Source organism: Centruroides sculpturatus, unplaced genomic scaffold, assembly GCF_000671375.1.
Source record: "Centruroides sculpturatus isolate CEXI.00-Female unplaced genomic scaffold, Cexi_2.0 scaffold324, whole genome shotgun sequence".
NCBI lineage: Eukaryota > Metazoa > Arthropoda > Arachnida > Scorpiones > Buthidae > Centruroides > Centruroides sculpturatus.
This window is the reverse complement of record NW_019384466.1, coordinates 30204-43675: the sequence shown is the minus strand read 5'-3', so window position 1 is coordinate 43675 and position 13472 is coordinate 30204. Positions and strand designations below refer to the sequence as shown.

At 31.0% G+C, this 13472-nt stretch overlaps 2 protein-coding genes across 2 annotated transcripts in view; one reads left to right on the top strand and one right to left on the bottom strand.

Annotated features, from left to right (window-relative positions):
• The window catches only part of LOC111621053 (RRP12-like protein), a 69689-nt gene that overhangs the window by 35749 nt on the left and 20468 nt on the right, over positions 1-13472 (bottom strand). The window contains exons 10-13 of the mRNA XM_023363106.1: positions 5557-5823; positions 5059-5129; positions 3107-3280; positions 3001-3036 (exon numbers count right to left, since the gene is read on the bottom strand). Coding sequence (XP_023218874.1) covers positions 3001-3036; positions 3107-3280; positions 5059-5129; positions 5557-5823 — 548 coding nt within the window. The remainder of the gene's footprint in view (positions 1-3000; positions 3037-3106; positions 3281-5058; positions 5130-5556; positions 5824-13472) is intronic.
• Positions 7609-8756, top strand: LOC111621036 (SWI/SNF complex subunit SMARCC1-like). Its single transcript, XM_023363077.1, has 3 exons — positions 7609-7886; positions 7970-8104; positions 8190-8756. Exons 1-3 carry the CDS (start codon positions 7632-7634, stop codon positions 8754-8756), a joined length of 957 nt encoding a protein of 318 aa, XP_023218845.1. The 5' UTR covers positions 7609-7631.

Genomic DNA, 13472 nt, shown 5'->3' with positions numbered 1-13472 from the left:
TTCTAATTAAAACTAATATTTATTTTATAACATAACTCATTAATATCAGTTACACAATAATTTTTCAGTAATTATTCAATGACAAAAATTTCAAAACATTTTCATTCATAATATTAAATATTGAAATAAGTTATTTTAATAATAAGAATATTTTTTGTTAACATGTAAAAGATTGTTATTTTCAAAAATTACTATTACACTAGAAATTTCGCTGTCAAGCAAGATGTAATACTTTTTATAAGAAAGTAGACATTTAAGAATTGAGAAGAGTACAAATTTCAAGAAATTCAAGAGTTGCTAATAGTATAAACTATTTAATTTGTAGAAATATCTGTTCTAACATAAAGAGCAACAAAACAAAATTTCACCTGAAGTGGACAAAAACAGAAGGAGTTATAGAAAATTCATTTACACACACACAAACAAACAAACAGATGATGGTCTTTACATTTAAAAAAATATTAAAATCTTTCTTTATACACTACATTCTGAATAAACACACTATTGTCTTTTAAAAGGTTTCCTTGTCTTTCTTTAGTAATGATACCTTAATATGGTTTTGCTTTCTTGAACAGGATGAAGCAATATCAAGTTGACCATGATAAAATACTGATTAAGAAAGGTTCTCACATGATCATGTCTGTCTCTGAGATTTGTTAATAATAACAGCAAAAGCTAGAATAATAGGAAACTGTTGATGCTTTAGTATAAATGGCAAATTTACATTACTGGGGCTAAATCAATACAAGGAAAATTCACAATATCACCTTGATTAGAGTCAGATAATATTTCAGCTGTAATTAAATAGCACTGCAAACTTTTTATCATAAGCCTTGTCCCATTGCAAAGGCCATTTTTTTGAGCACAGAAAAAAGCAAGCAATAAATTTGCTTACTTTTTTGTGGTCCTACCCTCCTGAACTATTCCAACTGGTCTCAAATTACTACAGAAGAAATTTGAACTTGATATATTAATATTTAGAGGTAGCTCAATGACACAAAGTTTATAAAAAAAGCAATTTATGATAAACGAAAACATACAAGACCTGTTTTGGGAAACCAGACTTGTTTCACTTTTTAGGACAATTACAGACAAATTCATGTGGACTCTACAATATTCAAAAACTTGATGGATTATAAACCAAAATGAAAAATTTTTTAAACATCACAATCACAAAGTTTGAAATTTTCAGTACTATGTTCAATGTTGCAAAACTTATATCCTCAAGCAACAGCTTGCATCTTCTTCTTCAGTATCTGTGCTGCTGCTTGAGGATATTAGTTCTGCTATTTCTTCACCACTTCTCTTCAAGTTTTCCATTCTACATTTTCTGTTAAGCATCTGTTCCTGTCTTTGTGCTCATTGTTTCTCCTCGCAGTTAATTTTGCATCCACACCTACCATTGCCCTTTACAGCCTTTTTCATGCTGTGCTAACAAGAACTCATGATCCTCTGGAATTTTTATCATTTCAACTATTTGCTCTAAGATGAGAAATATCAAAAAGTTCATCTAGTTTACTAACAAATTTAGCCTCATTTGTTTATTGTGTTACAGATTGTCGCAACCTTGTTTATTCCTTACCTTGATTACCTCGTTTTTCTTTAGCAAACGCCATTCTTCAAATGTTCATTCTAGTTTAGTTATGCAGTTTCTTGGATCCATCATTGGAATCCTTGCCATTTCAAAAAATATTGCAAGCTTTTCAACTGTAGCAGCTGATGACTATCTGATAGTTTGTTTCAGTTGAAGCATGCATACACAGATGTAAAAACCAAGAGCCAAGACATAAGAATGGCAACTTGTTGCCAGTTAATTCAGTTACTGTTGAACAAATGAGGTATACTTCAGTTTTAGATCTAGTTGCTGCTGCTTATTTATTGTTTAATAACTTTGCCAAAATGAACAAAAATGTATTGTGATTTACTCAAGCAGTTTCTGGATTATATAGTCTATGCATCTGATGATATCAGCAGTTAGTGTTGCTACCTTTTCAAAATCAGTGACCCGAAAGGCAGGTGAGATTTGTTTGAACAGAAGTTCCTAACGCATGCACAATGTCAATTTGCATTGCAAAGAATAACGTGCAGTGCATGCTGGTTCTAAATCAGTTACAGCTAGGGACTAGGGAGACTTGGGTAGTAGTAACATAAGTAACTAAATTAAGAAAAAACAACTATAGATGACAGCTCTATTGGATATTGGAGATGTGAATACAAATCGTACAAGCAGGGGAAAAAAAAAGGTTGACAGGTTGTGCACGATATTCCTGGACAAAATTAGTAGTTCACCAGGACAGTGGGTTGATTCCCAGACTGTCCGGGTGAATACCGGACGGGTGGTAACACTATCAGCAGTCTTTCAGCAACATGCCTGAACTTGTTCATACAAGCCAAATAGCCAATAGGTGCTTATATAAGTAGTACGAGTAACTGAGTCAACCTCAACTGGAAACAGGGAAAAATATTTGCAGCAAAACTTGAAGATGTCAGCAAAATAAAGATCACGGGTCACGACAGAATTAATTCTGTGGGAATGTCATGTAACTAATGTGTGATTAATTTAATGGTTTATTTATAGAGAGAACCAACTACAGTTTTACAAACTGTTGTACTAAAATGGATACATTGTGGATGAAGCTTGTGATTGCCATATGCTCATCCTTACTATTTGAAACCTATAAAACTTCAGTGATATTGAGCTACCACTAAACATTCACCAGTGGAGTAGATTTTCGGCACAAATGTTTTCTAGATTTATTAGAATGGAAATAGAAAGTAGGAGGTTCACATTTACAAATTGTAAAAATAAGCTCCACCCTAATAAGTAGCCTATACTTTCCATGAGAACATATAATGAATATAACCAAAATTTCATCTAGATTGGACAAAAATTGTGAATGTATATAAGAAATTCATGCATGCACACACAACTTTTATACATATTAAATTATACAAAAATTACTTTTATATATTATAATTATTTAGTAATTACAAACTTACTTTTATTGTAACCGGTGTATGATATTTTCCTAATATCTGTAATAAATAAAAATTCTAAAATCTGTCAATTTAAAATAACTTTATGCAATTATTTTTTCAAACATACCTCAAAACAAACACCAATTATATTAATAACATGGGCCCAAGCTAAATGATACTGATACTTCAATCCTCTCTCAATGCTTTGAAATAGCTTGCTTGTAACCATAGTAAATTTAGTAGATGTCTTATCAAAATCTGGATTTTCAACACACTTCTGTATGCAATCTCTCAGTAAAGTCTAGTAAAACAAAGAAAAAACATGAAAATATGCTCATTTATAACAAAAAATAAAATTGTGAGATCCGGAATTTTATTGACGAAAATCCCGCTCTTTTATTAACTAAAATTTTAATTAATTCACTTTCGTTTATGTAACAAATTAGAAGAAAAAAATCGATCTTAGCCGGGAATGTGTAAACCTTACTGTCATAACTATCAACATCTATTGTTCTCTACATAACTTGCAGCTCGTCTTGCACAAAAGTTTATAGTTAGCATCCACCTTTCGTCACCTGTTTTGGGTCCCTGGGACACCTATAACCTTTAGCTCATGAACATCCGATCACGTGATGGAAATTCCCCACAAAAAGCTATAAAAGACCGTTCCTACCCCCTCTCGGGAGAGTCTCTTAACGAAAGCCAGACCGATGACATTGCGCCGATTCTTCGAACCTGCCGACATTCCGATCTCCGAACATCGTTATCCGATCATCTCCAAAGTTGCGAACTTTTTATCATTGTGCTCATTTGGATTAAAACCACCTTTTATTGAACAATTAAGTGCCTCCATGGACTTACTCGCCTAGGAACCATACAAAAGAGGTATGAAAAAGGGTGTACACTCTTGAGCTGTTAGGCGGTCTAGTAACAAGATCAGTGTAATCGTTTTGTCAAATTTGTTCATTTTAATAAATTTTTGTTTTATATTTGTTAAAATGGTAAACTCCTTTACTCGTTTATGTCCTTCACCTTATCGTCGGCCCCAAAAACTCTCCCTCCACTCGCCTGACATTTGAGTCCCAACCCTAAGGACTGTTATCGTACAACCAGCTATCCTGACAGTGAGCAGGTTTAACGACCTGTTGTCCGTACAGGGAGAGTCGATGATTCCCGACCTCCCCGGCAGTTCACAAAATAATTTATATATATATATATATATTATTAAGATGAATACTGTCGTATACATATTTAATTATTTGAGTAATCATGTTATTTATTCGTTTAATCGAGTGAATATCTATTAATTTCTATAAGAAATGATCACTTGTTTGCAATAATAAGTGGAACACAAACGAAAGTTCTACCGTAAGTACTTAAAAGCAACCATTTACGATTAACAGGAAAACACTAAAATATGTTTAAAACGGGTTTTTACAGTGTTTTAACCATCCGCCATTCGCTAAAACATGTAAAATTAGATCCTACTGTACAAATCTGACTTGAAACATTGTTCTGTAGTAACATATAAAAGGCCTTTCGCCCAGTTTAAAAACTCGAGATCCTATGCTGCAACTTGTTTAGCTTACGTGTGAATCGGTTCCGGAGTTGAGCGATGTAAAGGAAATCGATCACAAAATTTTAAAGGTCGAAGAGTAAAGAATAATAATAGATATTAAATTATATAAATTCGAATGTTAATTCAAAAATAGCAGTACTTGATGCATCGATGAGTTAACCCATATTATTTTTATAAACAATAAAATCATGAATAAATGTAGATATGTGATTTAACCTGTATAATAATAGAATTTTTGATTTATCCGGTTATTTTTTTTATTCTTCCGCTAAAGAAGGCCTTTTTAATCACGTCCGTAATGGGTTCGAAGGGCCTAGCGATGAGGGATGGGGGTTCGATATATAGGGAACACGAGGTCGTCTCTCGAGCCCCAGACTGAAGACTTAATCACCTTTATTTATTGGGTTTAATAAAGGTTCTGGTTTATTAATTAAAGAACAGAATATAATATTATGATATTCTGTGAAAGTACAGTCAACTTCTGAACAACGGCCACTGACTGAAACATGCTGAGTGGCCGTTCTTCGGAGGTTATTTGTATGTATTATAAGTTCTTGAAAAAATGGATGACCTATAAAATTATATATATATATTGAAATTAACGATTATATCGTATAGAAAAATGAAGTTGTTAACTAGAAATTTGACCCGATATTTAACTATTTAATACATCCCTAATCACTTAAATTATTTATTTATTTAATTGTTTATTTATGTAATAAATATTACATAATATTAGAAATAATGGATCAAGGATTGGAAAGAAATTCTTAATAAAATTACACCATAAAATGATTTTTAAAGTAGTTCGAAGGTTAAGTGTTTCGGCAACGTAATTACATAACGTAAACTAGAAAGGGGTTAAAGAATTAAGCAAGAAAACACAGAAAACAAGGAGTTTTATCAGTATTTAAGTCTTATATATTCGTATTGAGGATAAATTTTTAAAGAATTTACTATTTTATTCTTATATAATTAGAATAAGGAAAAAAACTTACTCTGTAAAGCCCATAATTTCATCTGTCTCAGGTCGAAAATAAATTGCATTAAACTGCCCATACATCCTCCAGAAATGTTAACTTGATTCTGTCCACTCATAACTGTAGGAAGGGCCCTTTTTATCACTTCATCCACGGCTTGTTTTAAGAGTTTCTGGACAGATATCCACGTCTCATCACCTTTAGGTGTATCCAATTTATCGTCTTTCGCACTAGTTACTTCATCAGTCACTTTAGAAGTATTATCGGTTACATTATTAGCATTATCTGTAACGTTAGAAGAGTGAATAGGGAGAATAAATAGGATCAGTAGAGTTACACACGTTAACTCTTTCATGTTTTAACAATGCGAGTGACAGAAGCGGAATGCAAACTCCTTGTCTTAGCGTGTCTTNTATCCCATGTAATTAGTATATTAGTATATTGCTATTAACCTACTTCACAGTGAATTTTCATCAATGTTAAGCCTAACAAAAATTTTTTAAAATAATAATCGTCACTATTGTGTTGTTAAAAATTAGAAAATTAAGCCTCATTTAAATACTGGCTCCCTTTCATGGTCAAGCCAGTGTTGCCAGCTAAAACATGTAAAAAATAATATTAAAGTAGCCAAGACAGCCAAATATTGTAATGCCACATCACTAGCGGACATTTGAATTTGTCGACTAGAACGTGGTCGGTTAACCGATGTGACGGTTGATCAGGGGTCAGATAATCGATGCTCTACTGTATAAGTAAACTGCAGATAAACAGTATGTGTCCAGTGAGGACCTCACAGGTTACCAGATAGCTTTTTTAAAAAGTAAAGCAGAATTCTTCAAAATGTAGTCCAAATTATTTTTAGTGAGACAAAAATAGAATGTCACTCAAATGCAGTGCCCTAATGTACACAAAGTCTAGAGCCCTACAAATATGTCAATCTGCTGCTTGTAGCCAAATCTTGCAATCCCAAAACCAGTTGTATTTTATGAGTTAACTACTACTGCTCTGAGAGATCCAGAATCATATTCAAGCAAGCAATGTCAGCAATTTTTCAGAAGATTGTATCAGGTATGATGGACCTTGTGTCTCACTACACAGCTGCCTCCATTGTGGCCTAGCTGAACCAATCCATGATGGCATGAGAAAAGGTCCTCTTAGTGGCCACAGGATGGAAAGAGTTTTAAATTAAAAATGAAAAAAGTTATAGTTATGTTAACATAAATAAATCAATAAATATGCAGGTATTCCTTAAATTATAACAGGATCTCAATTATAAGTCAAGCATAAAGAATAATGGGAATAGGGGTATGGTTCCTAAGATCATTCGTAGGCATTAGGAACCATACCCACCATACAGTATTTCGTTATGATCCACATATGGAAATACTTTATGTTGTAATCAGTTATTGTGCATATGCACTGTAATGCAATACAGCAATGCCATTTATGTTACCATATTTCAAACATGAAGAATGCTTGTTTATTTATTTGGTAAAATACCCATAATGCTATTAAATAAGGAAAAAAAGTATTCTTACATTAGATGACTTCCTCAGTTCCCTGAATAGTCTGAGTAATTTTGTAAGCAACAATTACAATGATGATGATGATGAATTTTATCATCAAAAGGAAGTATAATGCTCAAGTATTTAATAGTAGAAAAAGCAGATTAGTTAATATTTTAAATAAAAATTGCTTTTTTGATTTTAAATGACTATTATGACAAAATCATTATCTTAATTTCAAAAACATCAATTAATAGAAAGTCTTTATTGCAATAATCTAAAAATTATTAAGTTTAAATTATAGAACGTACTTCTAAGATAATTCATTTGAATTTTCTGATTATTTTATATATATAATTTCCAAACTTTTCACATACTTTAACTTAAAATACATTTAATGTTCATTTACTTAAATCTTAGGTTTGCTTTTAGATTTCTCTACTTAAGTGCATTGTATTTATTTTTACATTAGAATAGAGAAATGTGTAGTGTAGTTCTTAATGCATTTATATTTATTGTAAATATTTTAATATTAGCATTTAGAATTAACATAACATCTTAACTTCTTGATTTTTCTAGTCTGAATCAATGGAAATTGAACAAAATCAAGTCAGTAAGCAAGAAGAAAAGGATATGGAACTAGATAACAGAACAGAAGAAAGAACACAGCCACAGCTAAAAACAGAACAGTGTGAAACATTTGAAGAAGGTGAAAAAGAAGAAATGGAAGAACAACAAGAAGCAACACCAAAACCTGAAACTGATCATGATAGATTAATTAAAGATGCTCAATTGTCAACTGCTGCAGCTGCAGCCTTAGGAGCTGCTGCAGTTAAAGCAAAAGTAAGATAAAATAAATTAGTAATGTAAAAAAATAATTATTATACATTTTTTGTAATAAAAAAATATTTAAATTTATTTTTAAGCATCTTGCTGCTGTGGAAGAAAGAAAAATAAAATCACTAGTTGCCCTACTAGTAGAAACACAAATGAAAAAGTTGGAAATTAAATTAAGGCACTTTGAAGAATTAGAAGCAATTATGGATCGTGAACGTGAAACAGTACTATTTGTCTTTTATTAAAATCGTTAATTTAATTTAGGATTACAATTTAAGTGTATTAATTTTTTAAATAATTTGTTTCTAGCTGGAATACCAGAGACAGCAGTTGATTCAGGAACGTCAACAGTTTCATATGGAACAGCTGAGGGCAGCTGAATTCCGAGCTCGTCAACAAGCTCAAGCTTTGTTGCTGGCTCAACAGGGTGGTACAAATGGCATTCCACCACCACATGGAGCTTCACTGGATCAAACTCAAGGAGTGGGTGCCACTGGTGACCCACCAGGCAATCTCCAAGGTCAGTTCCCTGCCCAACCTCGGCCAATGTTTCACCAGACAAGGTATCCTCCCATGGGTGTCCCATCCTACACTCAACCTGCAAGTCAGCCTCCCCCCCATGGGAATTATCCTGTTATCCATCAACAACAACAGTTAATGCCTGGAGCTCCAAATACTATTCCTCACCATCCTACTCCTCAACCTCATGTTGTAATCCATCCTCCCACCTCTATTCCTCGTGCTGGTCTCTATCCAGTACCACCAACCTCTAACTATCCCCCACTCGATGTCGGACAGGGGCCAAGACCCCCTTCTGGCACACAGGCACCACCTAATATGATTGCTGGCAACAACAATCCTGTTCCAGGTATGTAATCATAAAGTTTTTATTTAACTTTTGATATAAAGTAATAAGTTAGTCTGTTACCAATTAATGTTTAAAGTAATAAAAATCATATTTGTATGGAATAGATTTTTATATTTATTTTCATATTTAATTTTGTTTATATTTTGTAATTTATATATATATAATTTTAAAAAATCTATTATGTGAAATTATTCAGTTTTATATTATTGAATAAGTATTAAATATTAAAAGTATTTTTATATGAATGAAATAATAATTTAATTAAATGAAACTATATCATTTATATAATAAATATGAATCATTGCAATTAAAAATTTGATCATAATTTCAATTTTCTATTTTCACACTTCATTATAATCTTGTTTGTTTTTATATTATATACTTTAAACACAAATTGTAAACTAAAGTTGAGTTTAGCATTCTTTATTCTAAAAAATTATACATATATATTTTAATTTTTTTCTAGACTAAAATATTCAGATTATATTCATAATGTTTCCATAATTGTTAAGATTTAAGGAAAATTACAAAAAAATTTATTTTGAGCAATAGGAAACTTTAGACTGAAAAATTTGGTTCCAAATAACAATAGATTAGACAGAACTCTAAGTAATATTATATCAGTATTAAATTATAATAATGTAGCATTTAATAAATATTTTAAAAATTTATCAGCTTATCTGCAAAAGGTTTTATTTTTTTTTTTTACAGTTACAATTATAGTGGTAATTTGATTTTCTTAAACAATTATAGCAATAATTTGATTTTCTTAACAAGTAGTTATCCTTAATGTTATATAACTTATAGTACTGGTAACAAACAACATTTTAAATGTTGAATACCTTAAAAAACATATTATTAATAATAAAAATTAGTCTATCTTTAGACTAGAGATTTTTGATATACAGTGGGTGATCGGTTAACGAACAAATCGGATAACGAACACTTTCGCAAAAGATTTTTATGATCGGACAACGAACACATCTTTGGATAATGAACACTTCACTGAACAAACACAAGAAGAAGTGATGTAAAATAACAAATACTGATCAGTCTTCAGGCAACATTTCGAAACTTTTCGGAGGGCAGGAGACATTGACTTTGACATTCAATCCAGTATATACTGATCGGAGAGTATTTCCTTCGAACTTTGAAACTCTCTCTTGTAATTCTAGCCTTTTATATTTCTGATAGAAACAATTATTTTACGTTTTCTTTTGAAAAAGCGAATTTATGCCAATATCTGCTATTAAAGATCTTTTGAAGAAGTGGAAGGATGTCAGAACAACAGTCTTAGAATGGCATCCAAACCAGGTTGAGGTTAATAGGCTTAGGGATCTCTACAATTACAATGCTATTAATTACTTCTGAAAAATCTTGAAGAAGAGAGAAAAACAACAGGCATTAGACAGATTGTTTAACCCCCACAAATGGAAAAATCATGACTAATAAAAATGCAATACTGTGTATATACGTATTTTGATTATTACATATAAATAAACGTAGTAAGAAAGTATATGTTTTTTATTTTTGGGGTCTCCAGAACGAATTAATCAAATTCCCATAAAAACCCATGGTAAATTGATAATCGGTTAATGAACAATTCGGATAGCAAACAAAGTCTTGGAATGGATTATGTTCGTTAACCGATCACCCACTGTATAAGACAATGTTTTAAGTTCCAAAAGTCATATGACTTGCATTCTGGTGCTTTAAATGTTATGGCTTCACATAAATTCAACTTCAAAATACAGACACACACAGTGTCAATATCGCCACATATTTTTTGCAGCAGAAAACATTGCATTTAGAATTCCATTTTTCAATAAAATGTATTTAGAAAAAAAATGGCATTTACAACATTATGGCATTGCATACTTCAAATATTAAAATCTAAAAATGAAATTTAAGAGTTAACTCAATTTTTTTCATAAGCTATAAAAATGGGTCAAAACTTTTTTTTTATAAATATTCTCTAAAAATAATCAGTTAAATTAATCCAAAAGCATATTTTTTAATATGTAAGCACTGTCTAGTAAATATGAGAACTTATTTTGTTTCACAGAACTGTTCAAAGCACTGTATGAGCTGTATGGAACATACATTGAATTGTTCCATACTGCTCATATGATTGCTTTGTTATTAAAGATGGCATCAGAATGGTAACATTTGCAAGAACAAGAACAATGAATTGTGATAGTTTCTTGTAGTAGAAGATACTGTTTTTGAATGCTGCTAAAAGTGTGGTGTGCAATGAATTTCTGTGCTGCTAGTATGCAGCACAGAAATTCATTGCACACTTTTAGCAGCATTTAAAAACAGTATGGTAAAATCCAAACACTTATTGATTAAGCTTGAAGATATCCATGCTTCATTTGTAATCAGAACAATTCATACAATGGGATTTTATGAAGATATTGAAATACTATGAACTGGAGATACAGAAGCTAGGAGGCATCTTTCCCAAAATACTTCGGTCATCAATACAGAACAGACTAAAAGGCATATTAAAAAAGGATGCTGTTCTCAAAGGTGTGTACTTTGTTTGATAGAAGGTATTCAAATATTGCTCAGTGATGGTGAAAAAAACAGGCAAAGTATTATACACAAGAAATTGCTCTCCATAGCTTTGAAATCAGCACTACAAGAGCATCAAAGTATTCATAGACAAGAAGATGATGATGATGCAGTTACTATCCTAGAAGATACCAGTCTATCAAATTTTGAGATTTTGCAAGCAGCAAGAGATGAAAGAGTAGAACATGCCAGAGATAGGCCATATGAAGATAGAATAAAAATTAGACTGTAGAAACTCAATCAAATGGAAAGATTGCCACAGGAAATGAACATTCAGTGGCAGACCAGTCTTGCTTCAAGCCCTTTGAAGCAAGTTTCCCTAGTAGCCATGTTGACAGAGTCAGCATAGAACAATTATTTTCATTGCTCAGATTTATGTCAAGGATGACAGCAATAATAAGTGCAAATCATTTAAATAATGTGCTAACTGTGTGTGCAAATTCATAATTGAACATCAATGTTTGAATTAACAGTAATTGCATTTCCCCACACAAGTCAAATAAAAATTAGTTAGTTAACAAAATGACTGAAGCATTAATGTTTCAGTCATTGGTGTTCTTAATATGATTTATATTAAGTCTGGTGTATTTTTCATTGTAAAGTAGGACCTATGTATATATTTTAGCATACTTATACTGTAGCAGAGAACTAATGTCAGTTTAATGTTTATTGAGATTAAACATTGTATTCTGCATTATTACCTAATTTTAATTAAATTTACAAAACTCAGTGAATGTTAACATACAATTATATTCTATTGCCTTTATAGAATTTATTGGAAGACTCAAAACCAACTCTGCCATGGTACAAAATATTCATGCATCTAAGTCCTTCAGATTATAGAGTAACATTCTTGCAACATAGCAAAATGCAACAAAAAGATCTGTAATGTTATGGACAATGTAACAATACTATTTTCATAATCCACCCCTGAAAAAAAGTTGACCTTAATCAATGGTTGAATGGCAGTTAAGGCCTGTACTCAGTCTACTGCTTTGGACACCTGAGATTAAATCCAGGTGATTGAAAACCTCAGGAATGTTTTGGAGATCTGCCCCAGATATGTTGAGCCTTATCACTCACTATCTAATTACTGTAGGCCTGGTTAAATTCNGTTATTTTATTAAATTTAAATTAATATAAATGTAATATACAGTAATAAAGGAATATGAATGTAGTTTTAATTTTAAGTAAGTTTATATTTGTGTGTTAAAATACAACTTAGTTTAACTACATTTTTTGTAAAAAAATTGTAATTTTTTGTTGTACAAAACAATTATAAAAACATTCTCTCTTCATAATATGCTTCACACTTATTAAGAGCATTAAAACTGATTCATCTATATTGACATAAATGCATGATCCAGCACATTTTCTATAGGTTATGCATCACATTAATTTTTAGTATTGCTTAAAAATTATATTAACAGTTCTTCAAATTCCAACTGGACGACTTATTAAATATAATAAAATCTCACTAACCTCAAAAATTATCACCTTTGTAACGTTTTTGACATTCATTAATTGTAAATTATTTAACTGTCAATGACAGCATTTGGACCTAATTACTTTCCTCTTTTACAACTGGTAGTACATGGTGGTTTTAAAAGCTAATGACCAATATTTCTCACACTTGGACCGTGGTTTTACAAAGGATTTAGATTGACATCTGAAACTGAACCTAAATTTGAACTTGACCCAGATGGTTTAATTGACTTTTAATGATTGATGATCCTTATAAAAAAAATTGTTATATAGAAATTTAACTTCATTATTTAGAAGCAATTTTACATATATTTGAAAGAGCAGTGTATAATGCAAAAATTTGCTACATAGAAGTTTGTAATATGGAAGTTTGACTGCATATAAAAATAAACTTCAAATATTTGGTTTAACTAGTAAATATTTTTGAATCAATGATGCTTGTTACATTCAAAAATTTCTTGTGCTTTTTCAGATTCAACAAATTCTAATATTCATTAAAATATTAAATAAATATGGATTCATACTAATTTACTTCTTAATCAATAAAGTTTAATTATTATTTTGACGTTTTCTGTAAAGTTTATATTATAATAACATTCAGACAAAATTGGAGCCCTTAATTCTTAAAATTGTTGATTTTCTTTGAATAAAATAATTTAGAA

Bases quoted from the DNA above. Each gene is read 5' to 3' on its own strand.
- LOC111621036 (XM_023363077.1), top strand. From the start codon at position 7,632: ATGGAAATTGAACAAAATCAAGTCAGTAAGCAAGAAGAAAAGGATATG. The intron at 7,887-7,969 runs GTAAGATAAAAT...TTTATTTTTAAG, and splicing joins CTGCTGCAGTTAAAGCAAAA to CATCTTGCTGCTGTGGAAGA. The intron at 8,105-8,189 runs GTACTATTTGTC...ATTTGTTTCTAG, and splicing joins TGGATCGTGAACGTGAAACA to CTGGAATACCAGAGACAGCA.